Source organism: Meles meles, chromosome 20 (assembly GCF_922984935.1).
Source record: "Meles meles chromosome 20, mMelMel3.1 paternal haplotype, whole genome shotgun sequence".
NCBI lineage: Eukaryota > Metazoa > Chordata > Mammalia > Carnivora > Mustelidae > Meles > Meles meles.
The window spans coordinates 9190354-9214040 of NC_060085.1; the positions used below are offsets into that span (position 1 = coordinate 9190354).

General features: G+C 47.8%; 1 protein-coding gene across 12 annotated transcripts in view; it reads right to left on the reverse strand.

The window, feature by feature from the left end:
* CACNA1A (calcium voltage-gated channel subunit alpha1 A) overlaps positions 1-23687 on the reverse strand; it is a 286598-nt gene that overhangs the window by 118369 nt on the left and 144542 nt on the right. For all 12 annotated transcript variants that reach the window (XM_045990607.1, XM_045990606.1, XM_045990604.1 and 9 more), the window contains one exon: positions 1677-1768. In XM_045990607.1, the coding sequence (XP_045846563.1) occupies positions 1677-1768 (92 nt within the window). The remainder of the gene's footprint in view (positions 1-1676; positions 1769-23687) is intronic.

Below are 23687 nucleotides of genomic sequence, written 5' to 3' on the forward strand. Positions count from 1 at the left end.
GAGTCGCCCCCTCTGCTGAGCCCCCCTTCCAGCTGGCTGCTAATGGCTCCCTGTTGCCCCTCCTCTTTATACAAATGCCCTTGGTTTTCAAGAGCTGCCTTACCTGAGCAGCCCTTGTCTTCCTGCCGTCCCCTACTCCCCCACCGCCCATAAGTGACCAGAGAAGGATAAAAGGCCAGCCGTCCCTCTGCCTCAGGTTGGAGGATAACTCTGGTGCTCCTCACACTCCTGAGCTTCCCGCAGGATCAGGCCGAGACTGCATCCTTGCTCGTAAGCTTTCCGGCCCCATCCTCCTGCCTTCATTCCCTCTCTCCTGACACCCCTCCCCAGACAAAGCAGGGCCATCTGAGCACCTAGCTAAGTCTGCATTGAGGGGACCGACCTAGTCGTCTGCTTACTAGCAACGTGACCTTCAGTAAGTCAGGTCGCCATTCCGAATCTTGGTTTCTTCATCTGTAAATGGGGACTGGAATAGCACCTCCTTCTCAGGATTAAATGAGAGAGCACATATCTGGCAAAGTACCATCAGAGGTGCTGAAATTCTTGTTAGTATTAGTTTGGGGATGACCCCGTAATGCAATGCAGGCAGCTCCTGGAGTCCTACGGACAGCTAAGCACAGTGCCTTCTTTCTACGAAAAGACCCTGCTGGTGGTCGTCTGGGAGATCTTACTGTTTAAATCCAGATGGCAATGAACCTGACAAATGAGGCCAATGAGTAAAATGGAACTGATAATAGAACCTACCGCACAGGCTTGTCTGAGGACAAATGAATTTTTAAAATGGCAAATACTCAGAACAGTGCCTGGCACATAGTAAGGGCTTTCTTTTCTCTTCTTTCTCTTTCTTTTTTTTTTTTTTAGTAAGTGCTTTCAAATTAGTAGTAGTAGTACTAACTGAGGCAGCGGGACAGAAAAAGGTCAGCCCTGTTTTGTTTGGTTTTTGGCAGCCAAATCTACGTCTGACCCTGAAAATGGCAGCTGCGCCCAAAGGGTAGGGCAAGAGCACCCTTGGAGGAGGAGAAAGCAAGAAGATGGGATGAGTATGGGCTCTGGAGCTCATTATTGTCAAGTTGTCAGAGCTCAGGTGCAGAATTTAACCTGTCTGAGCCTCGGCCTTTTCATCTGTAAAATGGGTTCATTGGGCCACTGAGAAGACAAACAAGACAATGCATGTAACATTCTCTCTACAGTGTCCAGTATGCAGCAAGTGCTCAATAGATGGTCACAGTCACTGCCACCAGTGTTAGTGGCCAGGCTTAGGGTCATACTTGCTAACTCCTAATCCTGCCATTCTCAGCCACATGACTGTGCTCAAATTATTCAGCTGCCCTGAGCCTCAGTTTCCACATCTATAAAATGGAGATATCAGCACTCTCTCCCAACTTCAAGAGCCTTGAGTACTGACTGAGATGTATCAGCATGGTTCCTGATAGACAGCAGGTGCTCAATAAACAGGTGCTGTGGTTCTAGGTGAGGGTCCTGGCTTGCTTTCGAAAGCTCACGGAGACCTGCTGCCAGGTCCCTGGGGGTCCCTTGGAGCATCCCCCCAAGAGAAGGAGGCCCTGGTACAAGCTGGGAAGCACTCAGGGGCCGCTTCTGAGATGCTCTGCAGAGGGGAAACTGAGGACTCCTAGGACCCCTGAGCAGACCCCTTCCAGGGTTGGAAACTCACGCACTTGGGATTCCAGACACCAGCTTGAGCGGCCTCAACACTCGAACTGCCCTCAGCGTCCGTAGGTCAAACTCCGTCCCAACTGTCGCCAAGATGCTGGAAGAAAGAAGCCAGAGCGGAAAACAGAGGGTGGGTTTCAGGGTCAGACGGGAGTGGGATTTGATGTCATTTATTGGCTAGGTGACCACAGGCAGGTGACTTTACATTGCTGGCCTCAGTTTTATCTCCCGTGTTTACCGTACCTGCCTTATAGGATAAAACGACCCCAACAAGGTGTATGGTTAATGGTGGTAATAAACACCGGATTGAGAGGAATAGAAGCTTCCTGTTGGCACGTGGTTGGGGTGACATTCAATATATTTCACATGCACAGTTGGAATGAATCGTGGGGAGGCCCAGGGGTTCTGGGGAGCAGCCAGGGAGAATGGCAGACCCTTCGGGGCTCAGCGCTTTTTACCAACTGGCAGGAAAGTGGTTCAGTATTACAAGCCCAGCCTGCATGGGGTTCAAATCCCAGATCTGCCATTTCCCACCTGGGTGACCCTGGACAAGCCAGTACACCTCTCTGTGCCTCAGTTTCTCCTTTTATAGAACAGGGATAACAAGAGTACTGACGATGTCTCAAAGGGATGTGGGGATTAAATGGACTGATACAGGTGTTGTGGTCGGCATGGTGCCTGGCACACAGGAAGTGTGCTAAGCTACTCGGAAATAAATGAAAAGGGAAAAAAAACCCCACAGAAAACCAAACCAAACAATGAGTGTAGCTCTGCTGGTGTGCAGCTGAGGGAGCGTGAGGAGGCCGGGGTGGCCGGAGCCAAGCCAGCCAGGATGACAGTGGGAGGAGGTGAGGACAGGGTGGTGATGGGAAGATCATACAGGGCCCAGAGGGCCGTGGTGTGGACTCTGGTTCCTGCTCTGAGGGACGTGGGAGCTACGGAGGGTTCTGAGCACTGAAGGGATGGGATGTGACCTGTATTACAAGAAGGTCCCCTGCGGGGCAAGGCCAGAGGTTGGGAGGGGGGTGAGGAATGGGCCACCACACTTCCAAGTGAACCGTGGCGGGTCTGGACCAGGCTGCGCTGGACACAGTGGTAACACTGAGAAGAACTTGATCCCACCCTCATGGGACCACACAAGTGGGTGAAGTTCAAGCTTGAGTCCCTGTGGCCGCAGGCTGGAGAATAAGGAGGACCTAAATACAGACAGGAGAGCTGGGACAGCATCGCCATGGAGCCCAAGTACAAGGAGGTAGCACAGCACAAAATCTCAGACCCAGAGTTAAACCCTGGCCCTACGTTTTCACATTGTGTGACCTTTGTCCTAACCTGTTTAAGCCTCAGAAATGCAGATAATCTACCTCCCCCTGGCCCAGGGTAATCTTAACCTGGCACCTAACATGTACTAACTTATACTACATATATCCCCCACCCTGGAGGGATGAGAAGGAATTAAGAGGGAATGGGACAGGGTGGGGTGGGGAGGCTTCTGTGGCCAAGAATGCCCCATAAAGACAAGCTTTGTTCAGGATATTGGTGGGGAAAAATGGATGGGCTGGTGTTGGAGGCTGTGAACTGGGGGCTGAGGAGGTGGGTCTTGTCCTGTGGACAGTGGGAGTCATGTAAGGTTTCGGAGCAGGGGAGGGATGTGATTAGGGTTGGCGTGGTGAAGACAAGGCTGACAGCTGACAGGACAGATGGGCAGTGATGGAGGCAGAGCGAGGAGGGAGCGGTGAGAGCAGGCCAGCGTAATGAGGGCTGGAACTAGGACAAAGGCAGTGGGAGTACAAAGGAGGCCCCAATTTAAATATAGCTGCCATTGATTGCTGGGCATCGGGGAGCTTGCCTGGGCTCATCAAATCCTCCCTGCATCCCAGCAGTCTGCAGGATGAGTCCCATTTTCCAGAGGAAACTAGAGCCTGGAGAAGTTACTAATGCATGGAGGTCCCTACCACTGAGCAAGAACTCAAAGCCAGGACCCCAGGACTCCAGAACACCAGTTTTCTACCTCACATGGCTCACTGAATGGGGTGGAGGCCATGGTGGGAAAGGGAGAAAGGAAGACTGGCTTCCTGGTTCTGAATTGGCCACTAAGCAACAGCTATTCATTTATTCAATGAGGGTTTATTGAGCACCTACTATAGGGTGCCTGAGGACACTGCCATGCACAAAGAGACAATGGGAAACATGACATGTTAGATCGTGGCAAGTGCTATGGAGAACAATATGGCAGCCACCAGGGCTTCCCATGGAAAGACTGAGTAGGGTGGGAGCTAGAAGAAACAAAGAGGCCTGCAGGGTTTTGGCCTGAGCTACCTGAAGGATGAAGTCTCTGTAAATTGAAATAGGAAAGGGGTAGGTTTGGAGGAAGATCAAGACTGGGCTGTCGACATGATGAGTTTGATATGTCAGCGTGATCAGATTTCTGTAACTTCCTTGTTAAAACCTTCCATTGGCTTCCATTAGGCTTAGAATATAATCCAAACTCTACCATGACCACATGACCTTGCATGACTTGACTCCCACTGACTGCCTGTCCCACCACATCCTGGCCACTCTGATCCTCTGTTCCTCCAACAGGAAGAGCTCCTTCCTGCCATGGGAATGTTATACTGGCCATTTCTTCTACTGCAAATGCCTGTCCCCTCAACTTTCTCCCTCTTTGCCTTGCTGGCCCTCTTCAGATCCTTCAGAGCTCACATTTTGCCTTCTCAGAGAGGATCTCCCTGGCTCCTCTTGCTTAGGAGATCCTTCACTCTGAAGGATTATATAGCTTATTAAGTTGCATTTATTATTCACCCCTTCTTTTACAATGTGAGCACCATGAGGACAAAGTTGTTTGTTTATAGTGCCTGTAGCACTGTTTATGGCCTAGCAGGGACTCAGTAAAAATCTGGTAAGTGAGAAAAGAGTGGTGGAAAACAGGGTTATGGTAGACCAGATATCCTAGGGGTAGATAGGGCAAGCAAAAAAAAGCCAAGGCCCCCCAGTGGAATGTTGGGGAAGAGCAACATTTGAAGAGAAGGTGTTGAGGAAGGAGGTTGGTGAAAAAGAAGTCATGGAGGTGGCAGGAAACCTAGCAGAGAGGGTCATTCCTGGGGGTCAAGTTCAAAAGTGTTTTGAGAAAGGCAAAGCCGCTGGTCTCTAGGGCAGCCTGTGGATGAGTCAGGTGCAAAGGATGAGCAGCATCAGGTCACAAAGGAGTCGTGCCGTGGCTGATGGCTGGAAAGAACAAGAGAAGACGAACCAGAGGGGCACCTGGGTGGCTCAGTGGGTTAAGTATCTGCCTTTGGCTTGGGTCATGATCTCAAGGTCCTGGGATCGAGTCCCGCACTGGGCTCTCTGCTCAGCAGGGAGCCTGCTTCCCCCCTCTCTCTTTGCCTGCCTCTCTGCCTACTTATGATCTCTGTTGAATAAATAAATAAAATCTTTGAAAAAAAAAAAACAAAAAATAAGTAAGAGAAGATGAACCAGAGAGAAGAGCCTGGGTATGAGAAAGGAGGATTTTCAGGGTGGGAGACACTAAATACGTTGACATGTCCAGAGAGAGAAGTCGATAATGTATCCCTTGGCCTTTAGAGCTGCCTGATATGGTAACCACTAGCCACACACAGCTATTTAAATATAACCTTAATTTAATTTAAGTTAAATCAGACGTTTAGTTCCTCAGTCGCATTAGTTGCACTTACACGTAGCTGTTTAAATATATAATTAAATTAAATTAATTTAGACATTCAGTCCCGCGGTTGCATTAGATGTATTTCAAGTACTCCCTAACCACATGTGGACAGTTGATTTCCATCACCGTAGAAAGTTCCACTGGGTGGAGCTGCTCTTGCATGCCCCCCACCCTCCACCACCAGGGCAGGAATTTTCATCTGTTTTGTTCATAGCTGCATCCTTGGTACCTAAAACTGTGCCTGGCATACAGGTAGGTGCTCAATAAATGCTTGTTGAATAGATAAGAAGGAAGTTAAAAGTAAGAAAGCCTAGCAATAACTAATATACTCTAAAAGAGATGGAAGGCTGGGTAGAAAACAGGATTTCCCTTAAACTAGGAAAAGAATCATGGAAGATACTGATGGTTGTTTATTCAATAGTCAATCGTACCCCCTCCCTTGCCAGTGGAGTCTGCCTTCCATCAAAGAGTCAGAAAATGCCCAATAGTCTCTTTTCCTCAGGATCCCCTTCGATGGGAGCACTGGTCACATGACTGGGTCATATGCCTAACAGGATCTGAGCGCAAGCCTGCTGGAGGCTTCTGGGGACGAGTTCCCCTCCCCCTAGAGGAGTAACATGGCAGGAGACAACCCCTTCTTTTCTCTGGCCCAACACTTTTCTGTAGACATCTTGGAACAAGGTGGCCATCTTGGGACCATGAGTGGTAATAATTACCAGGAGAGTCCTTACAATGGAGATGACAAAAGTGGAAAGATGGGAAGGATTCCTTGGGGACATCACTAAGCTGTGGAGCCAATCCTGCAACCAACCACCGGGCCTCCAGACTTCTTTCAATATGGATAACAAACATCTTTTCTAGTGGACAAGAACCAGGCAGCTTAGGTTCAAATCCCCATCCTTCCAATCACTAACTGTGTGACCTTGGGCAAGTCACTCAACTTTTCTGTTCCTCAGTTTCCTGAAGAGTAAAATGGGGATGACAATTGTACTTACCCCAATAGGTGTGGGGGTTTATGCAAGATGCTTGGAACTGCGCTTGGAATTTAGGAAGTCCTCTATAAATGTTTGCTTTTTTCTTCACCATCATCATTTTTATTCTTGTGTTACTTGTGGCCAAGTTATACCAGACCCCACTGATAAAGGCAAGTCGTTGAGTTTTTTTCCTTTGTCAGGTTGTATGCTCGCTGCATTACATACTCAGATCCATGCCTCAGAATCTTTACCAGGTGAGTGTTCTACTCTCATTTCATTGACAGGGAAGCTGAGACCTGGGGTGAGCTACTTGTCTGCAGTCCCATAGCTAACATGTGGTGCCTAGCTCCCGAGTCTTGCTCTGCCACGTCTAGTTCCCCTGGTTAACTCCACCTTCTCCTCTCTCAGAACTTTAGCCAAGTTCATGCCTCCACTAACCCGAGTGCAGAAAAGAGCTAGGTTTTTCTCTGCTGCCTCGAAGTCAGGATGTCAATTAATATTTGTGGAGGAACAACTACTATGAGCCAGGTGGGTGAGGAGGGAAATAGGTGCAAAGGCCCTGGGGCTGGAGAGACCTCATGGTAAAGGGTGAGGTTACTGGCTGAGAGAGAGGGGCAGACGACAGGAGAGCGACAAGGAGGTATCAGTACAGTCAGAAAGCAGAAGAGAGAATGGGGGCTGCTCTGGACCCCTGACCTTAGGTTAGAAGAAGCATCTGCCAAGATTGACAGGGTCAGATCTTCTTGAGATGGGTACTTAGAAGCATAACTTTTTCTCATGCCTTCTATATTCTTGCCATTCATAGATTGTGCAAGTCCTCTTCAAGTTTATTTTTATATCACTTGGCTTTTACCTCCTCTTGGGAAAAGTATTTCTAAAATTCCTTTTTAAAAAATCTTCAAACTGGGAGAGACAAGTTAATCACTTTCCTCAGTTCATGGCATCTTTCCACCTTTGGTCTGTACAATGCCCCTCTCCGCTCATTCATTCCTTCATCCTTCCTTCCCTCTTATCCCCAAGCCCTACTTTCATTCGTCTCCCCTGAGAGACAACCAATATAATGTTTAATTTGGTCTTATTGGAGTGCATTCTTGCAAAACATGTGCTTTATTTTGAGTGCTTATATTTTTAACTTACATTGACGGCACGAAGTTAAAGCATATTCTGTTGTTTCCTGTTTTCACCCAGAACCATGTTTTTAAGCCCTATCCTGGGTGGTCTATTGGATGTGCCATCTGGAGCTTTCACTGGGCTCGGGGCTCTCCATAGGTGTATCTCCCAAATCCCTCTTCTCCAGGGATGGACACCAGCTGGCATCCGGCATCCCGTCCACAGATGCTGGTGTAGTGAACATTCTCGCACCACTCCTTACAGATCTGGCAAAAATCTCCCTGGGGTGGATGTCTTGGGGGATAACTGCTGGTGAGTCTGACTTAACCCAGCTTAGCATACTGATAACCTTCCACATGGACCACCCCCCCCCCCAGGCCATACCCCCAGCCGTGGGGCAGGACCTCCTCCATTCACACATTCTGCGGACCCTTGGCTCATCCACCAGGCTGATTTTTCCCACCAGGAGAGGCATACAGAAATACTCGCAGTTTTAATTTTCATCATTCTGATTACAAATGATTTTGAGTACCACGTCATATACTGATTAGCTTTTCAGACTTCTCTTCCCTAATCTCCCTGATCACAGTTTTTGCCTGTTTTTCTATTGGGGTTGTGTGTTATTTTTGTTGACTTGCAGACATTGCCTTGTATGGTCTTAATCAGTGCTGCCCAATATGGCAGCCATTGGCCACATGGGGCTCTGGACACTGGCAATGTGGCTGGTGGGAGTGAGAAGCTAAATTTTATTTTACTTTTTCTTTAAAGATTTTATTTATTTATTTGACAGAGAGAGACACACAGCGAGAGAGGGAACACAAGCAGGGGGAGTGGGGGAGGGAAAAGCAGGCTTCCTGATGAGCAGGAAGCCCGAGGCAGGGCTTGATCCCAGGACCCTGGGATCATGACCTGGGCAGAAGGGCAGCTGCTTAATGATTGAGGCACCCAGGCACTCCAGGAACTGAATTTTAGGTTGTGTTTACTTTTAATTCATTACACTGAAAACAGTTTCATGTGGCTAAGGGGTAATGTAACAGATAGCAGTGAGATATTAATCTCTGGTGCGTTAATTTTCCACCATCCTGGGCACTATTTACAAATTTTACTTAAGTTCTTTCCATGCACCAGAGGCTATTCTATAGGATTTATAAATGTTAACTTGCTTTAAACTCCTAACAACCCCATAGGTAGATACTATTCTTTCCATTTTGCTGATGAGGAAACAGAGGCACAGAGAGGTTGAGTGACTTGCCTGTGGAGTCACAGGAAATGGGAAAGCAAGATTGGGATGTGGGCAGTTTGGTTCCTGAACTGTCCCCATAATGTCTTTATTCGAACAGAATGTTAGTTTTCATCTAATCCATTATCATTAGTATTATTTTGTCTTAGAGTTTTCACTTTCAAAGCTCTGTTTAAGAAGTCCTTCCCCTACCCCAGGCCACACAAATATTCTCCCGTGTTTTCTCCCTTAAAGGGAAAGCTCTGACCACTGACACAAGGTCCTCTTGAGCATCTTAACCTCCACACGGAGCTTTTCTTCCAGTTATTTGTCTTTTAAAGTAGAGGATTACACAAAAGGACATGTTTCTATTTTGGGTGATTCCTGAAGCACTCTTAATGTGCAGTGTTTTCTTAAATAAAAACCAGGAACAGATGTAAAAACCCCAGAAGGAGAGAGTTGAGTGATTCCAGAAAAGATGGGCCCTCCAGAGAAGTAAGGTTGCTGGGGGAGGAGAAAGGGATGGCGGCTGAGCCAAGACAAGTGGGTTCGGAGAATCGGCAGGTCTTGCCGGCCCGCTGAAGGGCACTGTCGCGGTCGCTTGCTGATCACGAGGCTGGAGGAGGCGGTGGAAGGGAGACCTGTCCCTGAGACACTGTAGCAAGAGCAGGGAAGAGAACTGGTGACTCCAGGGGGCTGAGAGTCTTCTACATGGAGGGGATCTGTCCAAGTTTGCAAGCAAAGTGTACCAAGTCAGTGCGGAAGGAGAGCCTGAAGGTCCAAATGAGACGTTTGATGGAGTAAAGCTCTCGAGGAAATGGACGAGTACATTTTCAATTTAATTCCCAGACATTTAGCAAGTACCTCCTGAGGGAGAGACACTCCCAGGTCAAAGTAAAAACAAAAGCTCAATTCTCGCCCACAGCTGGTGGGAGCTGAGACCGGTCCCACCACAGCCCAGAACTGTTAGGGCCGTTTCCACCAGAGCTAAATGGACTCCTCCTGATGACCCAGAAACCCCAGTGCCAGGAACACCTCCCGCCAAAGACAAGCATGACAGCGTCAACAACTCTTCATAATAGCTGCAAAGCTCAGCGCACCGAAATGCCCATCACCCACGCAGCACATGTGGCCGTGACATTGAACGCCGCACAGTTCCGGCAACAGCATGGGCAGATCTCACACACACAACAGCAAGGGAAGGAAGACGATGAGAGTGTGCCCTGTGACCCCATGCGTTTATAATTCAAAAACACGTCTTGAGACTAATTTGTGCCCTCCTGGGTCAGGGTGGGGTGACTGGTGACTGGAAAGGAATGAGGGGGTTTCTGGATGTTGGGGATATTCTGTTGCTTGATTTGGGTGCTGGTTACCTGAGCATGTTCAGGTTTGGAGAATCACTCAAGCTGTACCTGCCATGTTTGCTTTTCTGCGTGTATGTTCTACTTCATTATAAAGCTGAAAAAGCAGAATGAGGAGGAAGGTAACATTTACGGAGGGCTTGCTGGGGGCCAGGCAGCGTGCATTGTTTTAATCAATCCCATGACGACCCTATGAAGTGGGGCCTGTCATTCCTTCTACTTTCCAGATCAGAAAGGTTGAGTCACGGCTCCAAGCCCACAAAGGTAGCACATGGCCAAGCTGGGTTTTGGTCCCACCTCCCATACATTTCTAATTACTCTGTAACACTCCCCAGGCTTGGAAAAGTAAAGGGCCATGGATTTCGCTAAGACAGAGGAGAAGAAAAGAAAAGATGATGATCCTGAGGAAATTTAAAGGAAGTGAGTTCATAAAAGTTGGCAAGATCTCAAGAATCGAGGGAAGACTGGAAGCAGATGTGGGGTGAATTTAATAAGGCAGTGACTTAAGATGAAGACATGTTGAGGGATATTGAAGATCTGAGTAAGAGCCACCACGTAGGAAAGAAAGGAACCTTCTTCACTGGTTCTCTCGAGGCCATTCTGGCCTCAGTGATCATTTCCCAACACGGCAACAGCTAACACCTTATACAGTCCTACTTCCCCATAGCCCTGTTCACGGGCATTGTCATCATGGCAGGTGGTCTGACACCCATTTTGATGATGGGCAAACCGGGGTTCTAAAAGGCCAAGTGTCTTCTCTGAGATCATACACCTCTAAGTGTCAGAGCCAACGTTGAACTGAAGCTTCTTTTTTCTGCCTCATGGGGTAAGCCTCTAGCTAGGCAAGCATCTCATTCAACCTCTCTGCTTCTCCCTCTGCTCCTTTATTCAGAGAACCTCCTCCCCATGGACCCACAGCTCTGCCTGCCTTCAGAACTGCCTCCTTCCCTGTCTAGTCTCATGCCTGATTGCTTTCTCTTCTATCCCATAATCTGCAGGGGCTCAGGGTACGTCGGAGACTTGCCATGATGGTGGAAAAGTTTTATTTTGAGCTGTCCAATACTGCAGCCAACAGCCACGTGTGGCTAGTGAGCACTTAAAATGTGGCTGAGCAACTGAATTTTTCATTTGAGCTAATTTTAATTAATTTACATTTATATTTTATGCCACAGCTACATATGGCTAGTGGCGACTGTGCAGTACTGTGCAGCTCTGGAGCTGCATTATAGAGTAGATTATATAAACAAGTGTACGCAGTCAGTCACACTGCTATATGCTTATGATTCCCTGTTTGCCCCCCAGGTCCATTCTCTAGCTTGTGCTGTGCCCTGTAAGGTTGACTCCCATGGACTTCATCTCCCAGAATGCTTTGCTCTGGTTCCTGGTTGGGTTTGGCCAATGGGAGGCACCAGAAGGTGAAGGAGAGAGGGTGTAATATTGTTTCCACCCTCTCTCCCTGGTTCTGAGCCTAGTTCTTCTTGTGTGGTCCTGCCCTTGGCTGAATTCTAAAAGTGTTAGGGTAGCAATGGCTTCCCTCATGGGATCTCAGCATCCCTTACTTGTTTCCTTTTTCTGCCCCCACTTCTTTAAGGAGTTTCTTCATGACCACTCTTCATTTGAAACCATCTCACGGGTGAATTCTATTTCCTGTGGAGAGCTTGACCAATAAAAGGTGAGAATGGGGGGCGCCTGGGTGGCTCAGTGGGTTAAAGCCTCTGCCTTCGGCTCGGGTCATGATCTCAGGGTCCTGGGATCGAGCCCCGCATCGGGCTCTCTGCTCCGCAGGGAGCCTGCTTCCTCCTCTCTCTCTGCCTGCTTCTCTGCCTAGTTGTGATTTCTCTCTGTCAGATAAATAAAATATTAAAAAAAAAAAGGTGAGAATGGATGATCCATGAAGAGTGTCCATCTGAGTGTTCTGAAATTCCCTAGTTTCTGAGACAAAGGTTTCTGGAGACGCAAGACTTGATTCCAGGTCTCCTAATCTCAAGGGGCAGGGATACCCTGTTGCCTATTCCAAGTTAAGTCTTCAAGTTGGGAGAAAGGTATTCCACGAGGTTCTTGCCTCACCCCACTGCAAAGCAAGAGTTATTCCTCTCCACAGGAAGCTCAAGAAACAGAGGAAGTAGAAGACAGGGGTGTCTGAGAGCTGTCCTAAGGTAGGACTCCTCAGGGGAAGATCCAGGAAGATGTGGAGCTCGGTTTCCTTTTTTTTTTTTTTTTTTTTTTTTGGTCTCTTTTTCCCAGGCACTCAGCTGGACAGCATAGCCCAGCCTTGTTGGTAGACATGGCTCTCTGACTAATATCTGGCCAGTGAAAAGAGAGCAGAAGCCATGTGGACTACTTCTAGGCCTGGTCCAGAAACATGTCCTGGGTGCCCTCCTTCATTCTTTTCCCTTCTGTGGCTTCATGCCAAGAGGCACAGAGACCTTGGAAGCCCCTGGTTAAAGATGAGGAGCAACAATATGGAAGGAGCCTGGGTTTCTGCCTCCCTGCTTGGAGGAGAGCTGCCCACTATTTATGAATACGTATTTTGGACTTTGTGTGTGTGCAAGAACCAAATTCTATTGTGTTTGAGCTCTTATACATCTTGGGAGTTCTTTGTGACAGCAGCAAGCACTTATCCAATACACATATTAGTATCTTAACTTATCTAATACACAATGACTAGAACATTTGTGCAGCTAAAATGTCAGCCACATGAGGCCACAGATCTGTTTCTTGTTCCCTCTTGGACCCTTAGTACATGGTAGGTCTCAATAAGTAAGTATTTGTTGACTGAGGTGTCAGCTTCAATTTTTTTCAGTTGAGTAGAAGGCATAAGAGTAGAGCAGATGTGAGCTCTGGCTCTCAGGTGGGAAGGGGCTGGGTTTGTATCCTGACCAATTATTTACTAACTGTCCACTTTTGGCAAATTCCCAAGCCTCAGTTTCCTCATAGGGAGGAGAATTATATAAAAGCCTTTTCTCTTTGTGGGCAGTGGGAGGATTCAATGTGACCATTCATGAAAACTGCTGAGCACACTGCCTGATGCATAGTAAGCCCTCAGGAAGTAGTGGTCACAATGATTTGGACATTTCTTGTTCTCTGGGCAAACCAAACTCTGAAACTGTCGCTGCATCAGGTCTGACAAATTTCAGGCCCTGAGGTATGGGTGGGGGAGGGGAGAGGCAGGGCTTGAGCCTGGGATTATAGCCAAAGACCAACTCAGGAAATGCTATTCTACTCCCATGATCCTTCTACTGTCCCAGGAGGGCTCGAGACTCCATTTCTCAACCTGACCTCAGACTAACTCTGCGGGAATTAGACTCGCTGTTTCAGGGCTTGGAGAAGCTCCCTCTGGATCAGGGGGCCCCAGAACTTGGAGAACCCAGAGGAGTCCTCAGGACTAATGGAGGAAACAAGCCATGGTTTAATTCAGGGCTACTACATTTGGGGGGTATTGTTCTTATTACAACCAGCCTGGAGGTATGGGTGGTTGGACACATGCCTTAGGCTGATCAGATTTTTCTCCCCCATTAATTAAAATGTGAATCACAGCTGAGTCACTGAAGAAAGAAAACGGTCAATGAACAATTCTAACTTCCTCCCTCCTTCCTTGCTCAGAGAGATGAGTCAGCAGAAGTCCGGATCCGAAAGTGAGAAGGGAAAAAAGCAGAAGAGATGCAGGGCTTGGGGGAAGCAGGAGCAGAGCAGCCCTGAGTCACTTAATTCTTTGTCTTAGCAGAAAACAAGTCCTCAAGTTCCTGTCCCAATGCATCGGCCAAACCCCCTAATAAGCATACCTCTATTTCTCGTTTCACACAGACTCATGGTATTCTGAGTTTTACACGTGCCCCAACAATCTCCTTCCTTACTTCAGGCAAAGGTAGGTTCCTCATCATGCCAGAACCCACCTCAAGTCTCCATCCTTCCGCTTCATTTTCCCCACAAAACCCCAAGCTCCCCTGTGAATTCACACACCGTGATCATGTTTCCCAAGCTAATGGAAGAGTGGGGAAGCCATGCTGCCTCTGGTCAGTAGTGAAGGACAATAGGGAGCAAATGGAAGATTCCAGAAGTGGGGGTCCCTCAGGATCAGGGTGGCCATGGAGCCTACTAGCTGAAAGCAAGACACCTGGAGCCAGGCTGGGTCTGAATCCTGGCTCTGCATAGCACTGGGAGAGTCTGTCTTTCTGAGCCTCAGTTTCCTCCTCTGTGAAATGGGGATAGTAAAAACACCTACTCATGCTGTAGCGAAGATGAAGTAAGTACCCACTACAAATTAGCAGTGATGATATTCATCAAAAAAACCCCCCAAAAAACAAAAAACACGTAACCCAGGCATTCCTGCCTCACCCCTAAGGTCAGCGGGAGGCACAGCACCTGAAACGCATACCCAAGCAAGGATGTGTTGTGTGTGCACACGTGCAATCTCCTCCACAAAATGGCCCAATAGCACATAACATCCCACACTTCACTTCACTTCTGCATCATGAATTTTCAGGAGAATTATTTTTAATCTCCGTATTCTCAAGGGGTTTCACCAATCACTCCGTCTTGATCCTTTGATAGTCAAACCATTCTCTTTTACAGAGCTTGTGGAGTCTTGGTCCTTGTTGATTTTTAACCAGATGAACACCATCCAGGTGTAATTTGCCACTACTGACTTTATGAAATTCTACTTTTTTTGTTGTTGTTTTTTACAAGGTTGGCAATTTCAAAGTCAGTCTGCCTTGAACTTGCATTACATTGCAGGATGATATTTAACGATGTAGAACAGTGGTTCTCAACCAGGGGTAATCTCATCTTCCAGGGGACATATGGAAATGTCTGGAGACATTTTTGAGTATCGTGATGGGGTGGGGGTGATCCTACATGCATATAGTGGGTGGTGGCCAGGGACTCACATCTTGTAGGATGCTAAGCATCCTACAATGCACGGAACACAAAGAATGATCTGGCCCCAAATGTCAAAAGTGTGGTGGCTGAGAGACTCTGATCTAGAACCTGATTAACAAGGGTGTGGACCCAGTGGGCCATCGGGTGAGATATTTTGAGTCACAACTCATTTTCACAAGTGGTCAATTTCTTAGTGACCAAAGAGTGGATTATGTCTTTTGGGTCCCTCAGCCTCCTTGTAACTGTAATAAATTTATGACAAGCTTGAGGCTCTGTAGCCAGACCACCTGGATTCCAATTCCAACTCTGCCACTTCCTAGCTATGTGATCTTGGGTAAGTTATGTAACTATTCTGGGCTTCAGTTTTATCACCTGTAAATGTGGCTAATAATAGTGCCCACTGAATAGGGCTGTTGCACGAAATGAGTTGGTATGTGCAAATTACTTAGAACAGTGCCTGGTACACAGAGAGTTGGAGGGTGGGTGGCAAGTGGCCTGAATTCCTGGTACAAACATGGTACAAGCATGGAGTGCTACGTGAAGATTCACATTCCCCTTCCGTGGGGTGGCTGGGAAATGGCTGTTAGGTCAGGAACTACACTTCCCAATCTCCCTTGAATCTAGGTGAGGCCATGTGACTAAATTCTGGCCAATTGAATGGGGTCAGAAGGGAGGTTCATCACTCCCTGGCCAAGCCCACAAATGCCTCTCATTCCACTCTCCCTTTCTGCCAACCTGCTGGCTGGGAGCAGTCTCTTAGCACAATACTGGAAATTACATGTTGAAAAAGGCAGGGCCTCAATCACCCCAAATCCCTGAGTGACCATGTGGAGCCATACTTTCTCACCTACCTCTTTACCCTATACCATCTCTCACCAGTTGTACTTTAGAAGAAGTTTATTTTTCTTTCATGTATTTTCTTAAGCTGGAGGCTTTTGATTTTATCTGTTATAGCAGCTGGTGTTAACTAACACAGTCTCTTCCCTCAGTGTGGCTCCTGTTCTCCCTGCAAGCAAATATCGTCATCTCCTCACCATCTGACCAGCTTCAAGATGACTCTGAACTCTTTGTTTCATACCTTCACCCACAATCTGGCAGACAGGCAGGGGACAAAGCCCCTTCTTCCAATGGGGATGGATTCCTCAGGCCAGGATCTTAATAAAGATCTGTGAGATACAGGAACAAGGAGGACCCCAAGAGACCTAGCTCCTTAGCCAAGTTTTGGATCTCAGGCAAATTAAAAGGGCAAGTGAGGGGGCATCGGGGTGGCTCAGTTGGTTGAGGGTCTGACTCTTGGTTTTGGCTCAGGTCATGCATGATCTTAGGGTCATGAGATTGAGCTTTGCACTGAGCTCTGTGATGAGCATGGAGTCTGCTTAAGATTCTCTCCCTCTCCCTCTGCATCTACCCCAACTCACACATGCACATGCTCTCTAAATAAATAAATAAATAAAGGCATAAGTGAGACTTGACCCACATTAAATTTAAACTCATATTAGTGCCTCCAAATTGTAGTAATATGTGTCAACACCTCAGTCTGCTCAAGTGCTCAGATGTCACCTTCCCGGTAATGCCTGCTCTGACCACACACCATTGAACACAGCATCCTGCAGCCCTACCCAACACTGGCAACCTCCTTCCCCGACTTTACCATTTTCCCATGACACCCTTCACCTTCTAGCATCCTGTTCTGTTTGTGAACCCCATCCTGCTAGATCATAGGTCACAGGTATCCCCATCACCTAGAACAGTTCCTGGCACATAGTAGCTGCTCAGTAAATCAATGGATAGGTAAACAGAGAAGGAGGGATTGGTTTGTATCAAGTGCTCTGTGCCCAGAAGGCCCTAAGAACTTTATGTGTATAAACCTACCTGAGCACTCACAGCATTTCAGGAAAGTGGAGATTCTAAGATTCTAATTATCTCCACTTTACAGATCAAACAGTAGGTTCAGAGAAGGCACTCAGGAAGGAAATGGGAGGGCCAGGATTTGAACCCAGGCTGTCTGTCCTTGGGTCTGGGTCTTTTGGAATTTGTTTTGTTCAAGCCCACATCATAGAGTTGACATATCCTGGACAAGCCCAAGGGGATCCTAAAGCAAAGCTGTTTGTTTAGTCTGTTTGAAAAATATACACCATGTTGTATATTGGTCTGTGAATATGGCAAGCCCCACAGAAATGTGTCTGGTGACTGTTATAAGGGTGGGGAGGTACATGTGATCAATCCTGGCCCCTTCACTCACCGGCTGTGTGGTCTTGGGTGAGGGGTAATGTAACCTCTGTGTGCCCCAGTCTTCTCATCTACCAAATGGGTTGCTGGGAGGATAAAATATGTTGATATTTGCAAAGTGCTCAGGAGAGCTTCACAGGCACACACATATATGTACACATACACACATGGTGAAGCTTATAGTAAGCACTGTATAAGTGTCTGTGAATGAAATAAAGATCACGGTTCCTGCCCCAAGCTCAGGAGAATGGGCAGGCCATCTGAGAACAGAGCAGAGTCCTGCACCGAATCCAGGCTCACCGCCACCTTCGGAAACATGTGTTGGGGCCTAAAGAGCTGACAGTGGCCTTCTGATGATTCTCGCTGATTTTGAGGACAAGCTTCGCAGTGCTGAAATGATGGCACCAGGCGTGGGCTTCTAGGCCTTCCATCAGGAAGATGCCCTCTCTCAAGAAAGATGCAAGCGGGAAGGGGCCCAGCTTGCCTCAAACAGGACAGGAAATGGCCCAGAGCGAAGCAGAGGTGGTCAGGGGGAGAAAGCACAAGAGCTCTACCCTGCCTGTCCTCCACCTGCCCGGCACAAGGATCTAATGTTGGCTTCGATATTGCGCAAGCCCTGTGATCTTCCCAATCTGCAAAGCACATGGAGCACCAAAGTGCTTTCCAGAAATGAGGTAACAGTACCCAGGGACAGGTTGCCGATGCTAAATGTGGCCACCCTGAGGGGACATGTGTGGAATTCCATTCCAGAACTGATGACACCACAGGGCAGCGGGAGAGAGGCCGTTGGTAGCAGTGATGATGATGGAGGTGATCTGAAGGCATTATTATTCCCATCATGAATAGGCTCTAATATTTATTAAACGCTTACAAGGAGCTCTGCCCTCTTCTAAGAGCTTCACAGGGATTATACCAGTTAATTCTCTTCAGAACTCTGGGAAGGAATTATTATCCCCACTGAACATTGGGGTATTATTATCCCCACTGAACAGATGAAACAAATGAGGCCCAGAAAGGTTCAGGAACCTGCCTCAAGTCACACAGCTTACAAGAGAGGGAGATGATTTAAGCCCCAGTGGTCCTCATCATTCTCACTGTTATAATGATGTTCTGAGTATTTGACAACACTTGCAATCCCTTGAGGCTATTACTGGGCCCATTTTATAGATAAGGAAACTGAGGCCCAGAAGGGCTGGCTGACTTGGCCAAGGTCACAGAGGCAGGAGGTGGCAGAGTCAGGATTCATTTGCATTGCCTTCCTCTCTCACTGCCCACACCAGTACCACTGGACGGACATCTTCTACAAGATAGCTTTACAAAGCAGGGAAATGGATCCCTTCATTAGTTCGGGATTGCTTCAGTTTGGGGTTTGAGGAGGACAAGTGGCTGATATATTCCATATCCACTGTCTGACCTCCAAGTGGGGCTGCTCAACTTGGCCATGTTCAGTCTGTCCCTTGATACTGTGCTGGGCAGAGAAGGTGAGTAGGCATCCCTGTACCTAGTCAGGGGGACTCCTTCATATACACCTGCATTCTGGCTGTCATGGTGCAACCAGGGTAATCCTTCTAAATAAAGATCTGATTGTATCCACCCTTTGTCTGAATCCTTCCATGGCTCCCTTGTACTTTAAGGCTAAAGTCCCAACCCCTCAAAACACGGCCTGGTCCCCGCTGACCTTCAGCAGATTCTTCTTTTACCGCTCTTCTCTTCCAGCGCGCACACACACACACACACACACACACACACACACACAGGCATGCACACAGCTCTGGTCACATTCTCTCTTTTTTTGCATCCAGACTGCCTGATTTTGAATCTCGGCTTTGCCACTTGGGCGTCACTTAACTTCTCTGGGCCTCATTTCTCCCAACAGGAAAATATTTTGCTCACTTCTGTGCTTCTAAATCCTAACACCCAATGTGATGGTATTTAGAGATGGGACCTCTGAGAGGTGATTAGGTCACAGGGGTGGAGAGATCCCAAGGGGACCCATTCTGTGAAGCAGGATGAGGGCTCTTACCAGACACCAAATCTGCTAGTGTTTTGATCCTGGACTTCCTAGTCTCTAGAACTTTGAAAAATATGTTTCTGTTGTTTATAAGTCACCCAGTCTATGGACTGAAAATGAGTCTGAATGGACTAAGATAATGACCATTCTCTGCTGGTTTTGCGGAAGATAACACGCACACATAGTATGCAATTCAGGAAAACATAGTCCATTTACTGTGGAAGGTAAATTTTCTCTGTACACTTACTGCCAATTCTCTCAGAATCGCCCTGCAGAAGCAAACACAATGATTAGTTTCTCCGGCAGCTTCCATGCGGTGCTGAGGGCGTGTTCCCCATCGCCCGCGTGATCCGATGGTACCTCTGTGCTGGGGCTATGAGGTCAGCTCCCTGTTGGAGAACCAGTCTAACCAAAGGGGTAACTTTCACAGATGGAGGCTGAGTTGGTCCAGTTTATGGACCGTTCTTGCCCTCCAAATGTGGCTCATGTCCTTTTCGTCAGCTCCTGGCTTCTGAGGACCTTGTTGGTCTCAAAAGCTCAGACAGGAGTTGGTCAAAGGAGCACCAACTTGGCCTGGGGAGGGAGACGCAGGGCGAAGCAGCAGTCCCCAGAGTGTCCTCGAGGGGCTGGGAGGAGGCCTGGTGAGCCTGGGTTGAGTGGTAGGTAGGATGAAGGGTAAAGAAGGGGTGGGAGGCAAAGAAGAGGAACGAGGTGGATCGTGAGCTTTTTAAAAATGTATTTTTGTAACTCTTGAGTTGAAAATAGGCACACCGACTTCATGCCGACTGTTCTGTCTCAGTGACGTAGCCCCGCTCGTGGGGGCCTTTCCATTCAGCACGTCTCTGTGGCAACGGACCACTTCTCATTCACGCCATCTCCAGGGTTACCTTGCTTGGCTCATTCATGACTGTTGCCACGGAGACCGGCCCATTGATACAATCTTGATTCTTTGGAACTTTGCTTTCCCGAATGATAGATAGTGTGCTGGCCTTGGGGTGGGGACGGGATCACGGTAGGGAGTGGGGTGAAGAGTGTTCTGGAAAGAGTGGGGGTTGAGAGACTTAAAATCCAGCAAGAGGAAGATGAGGCGGTGGGAGATGGGGGAGAGGAAGAAGCGAACATCACTCGTGGGTGACATTTGAGATGGCTGGTCTAACAGTCCCATGTGTGCATGTGTGGCATCTCTGTTGGGCCTGAAGTACGAATACAGCAGGGGCTCAGCCATGCCTTTGTTAGCATGATCCAGATTACCAGTGCCAGCCTGATTCAGAGTACCTCTCCACCCAACAAATAATTATTGAATGGACTAGACTTTGTATTTCAAGAACCTTCCTTGAAGGGCACCTGGTTGGCTCAGTCGGTTAAGCTTCCGACTCTTGGTTTTGGCTCAGGTCATGATCTCAGTCAGGGTCTTGAGATGGGCCCCCATGTTGGGCTCTATGCTGGGTGTGGAGTCTGCTTAAGATTCTCTCTCTCCCTCTCTCCTGTCCCTCCTCCTCTCCATCCCTCCCTCCCTCTAAAAGAAAAAAAAAAAGAACCTTCCTTGATAAACTGTGAGAAAATAGAAGCATTAGAAGAGAACTCCCATGGGCCCCCACGTGATGTCTCCTCCCCAGCCCAGCACTTATAACCATGCTGTGCCTTTCCTCGTGTGGGTGTAGATGACCTGTGTCATCTCCACACCAAATCCCATCCCTTCTGGTCCACTGGGAGATATCCCTCCTGCCAGCCCTCTCCTTTCTGGCATCTCTGTGCTTCTCCTTCCTACTGGGTTATTCCCATCAGCATAAAATCTGTCAAAATCTCTTCTCTTTGAGAAAGAAAACCCCTGAACTCCACTTCTCCCACCAGCTAACACCCCATCTCTCCCCCTCTCCCTGTAACAGCAAACTCTTTAGGAGAACCATGAGTAATGCCTCTAAGGGTCTCTGTTTCTCCCTCTGCTCAGAGCAGCTCTGGCACGGATCACTGAAGACCTCCATTCTGCTGAACTCCTTGGTCAATTCTCATTTCTCATTTGAATCCACCCATTGGCCTTGGTGGACACTATCGATCATTTCCTTCTACTCAAAATGCCTTCACACTTCCCTTGCACAGTGTCCAGAACTCACACTCCCCTGATTGGCTCCTTCTCTGTCTCCTGTGCTATTCTGTCCTCGTCTCTCCAGCCTCCTTAATGCTGGAAGAGCCAGCCCCGGCTCAGTGCTTGGTGCCCCTTACATCCACTTCCTTATTCACTTTCATAGCTAAAAATAACCTCCGCAGGCTGATACTCTCACATTTGTATCTCCAGCCCTGTCTCCTCTTCCTGAACTTCAGACTCCAAATACCCCAACACAATAGCTACCCTCATTACCAGGCAGGGAAAACTTCGCATGTCCAAATCTCAGCTCCTAATCTGCACCCCCACCCCCTTCCCATCACAGTCAATGGCAAATCCATCCTCCCAGTCACCTCCCAATTAGTGTCCCCACCTCCACAATCCCTTCAGTCTATTCTTGACACAAAATAGGCAGAATAATCCTTTGAATTCCTCAGTCAGGGCTTCCCTGCCCATCCTAATTAAAGTTGCAACCCTACCCAACATTCCCTCTGCTCCTTCTTGGCTATATTTTTTACTATAACACTCATCACGATTTATGTACTCTGTATTTCATTTATTAAGTTTATTGTCCATGGTTTGTCTTCCCTCTACTAGATTATTAGCTTCATGAATTCTAGAAACTGTAGGAAGTTCCTGGCACCTAGAAAATGGTCTTGCTCAGTAAACGTTTGCTGAATGACTGAAAGGAGGACAAGGAGAAAGAAGGCAAGGGCCAGTGTGGCCACAACAAAGAGTTTGTCTTTTTTCCTGAGGTCAGTGACTTCAAACTGGGTTTCTCAGAGGTGCCTCAGGGGCCACCTCATGGGCAAGGGGAAATGAGGTATAGACTGGGCAGGTGGAACTTTCTGGAAAGTCCTTTTCTGCTTCAAAACTCCTTTTTTATTGCTTTACCTATTGGGATTCAAGTAACACTTTAGAAGTTTAGCTAATGGTAATGCACCAAAGTTAATTTCTTAGTTTTGACAAAGGTACTGTGACGGTAAGTTATGACAGCAACATTTGGGAAACTGGGTGAGGGGTAGACAGAAACTTTTTACTATCCCTGCAACCTTTCTATAAACCTAAAATTCTCCTAAAATTCAAAATTTATTTATTTTATTTTTTAAAAATATTTTATTTATTTATCTTATTGAGAGAGAGCAAGCAAGTAAGTGCAAATGGGGGGAGGGAGAGGGACAAGCAGACTCCATGCTGAGTTGGGAGCCTGATGTAGGGCCCGACCTCATGGCCCTGAGATCATGACTTGAGCCAAAATCAAGAGTAGGATACCTAACTGAGCCATGCAGGTGCACTTATTTATTTTTATTAAATTTTTTTTTTTTTTAGATAGAGGGAGGGTGCATGTGTGTGGGAGCAAGGGGGGAGGGGCAGTGGGAGAGGAGAGAGAATCCCAAGTTGACTCCATGCTAAGCAGGGAGCCTGATGCAGGGCTCGATCTCAACCCTGAGATCATGACCTGAGCCAAAATCAGGAGTTGGACACCTAACTGACTGAGCCACCCAGGCACCCCTAAAATTAGAAGTTTATTTAAAGGTAAGATTAATTTGATAGAAAGGGTTCCATTGATTTGAAAGGGTTTGAAGACCACGATTTCGGTTTCTGAAGTGGGAAGTAATTTGACTAAACTTAAATATTAGATGACAATAGTTTGTTTGGAAGTTCAGGTGGTGGGTGAGGGCGTGGGGGAAAGGATGTTGGCGGTAGAAGCCCAGAGGGATGGTGGCCCCAGGTCCAGGTGGTCCAGGTGAAGGATGAAAACCCTGAACTCAGGAAGGGCAGGGGATGCAGGAAAATGGACACATGCCTCCCAGACACATTCAGGTGGGGGGCTTGACAGAGTTTGTGTGGACGAGGGGAGGGAGGGAGAGAAAGAAGGTAATGATGGTGTCCAAGTTCCTGGTTTGGGTGAGTGGGGTGGGTGTGGTGCCACTGAGTAGGAGGGGAAGGAGAACAGGCTGGGATTTTAAGTGATTTGAGTTGCCTGCTGATTAGCCATGGAGCTCCCCAGAGAAAACTGAGCACAGGCCTGGAGCGGGGGCTCACAACACAGACTAACTAGATGTTCTCCTGTTTCCACATTCTTGTCTGGGCATCTTGCTAGGTTATATTTCTCACCACTGCTTGCATCAAGACAAGGTCATGAGACAATCTGGCCAGTGGCATGTGGGAGGAAGTGATAGAAGTCATTCCCAGAGCCTGGCCCCTAAAACCTTCTGAAGACCCTCTTTTCTCTCTTCTCCTATCTACATCCAACTACAGAGGATCCAGAGGAGGACTCCATGGCCCTTGCAGATGGCGGAATCCAAGGTGCACAGAGCATGGGTCCCTGCATGACTACATAGAGCACAGCCCAACCTCCCCCTTCTGATCAAACTGTGACACGTGCAAGGAACAATCCTAAGCCACTGAGATCTGGGGGTTGTTTATTACAGCAATTAGCCTATCCTAGCA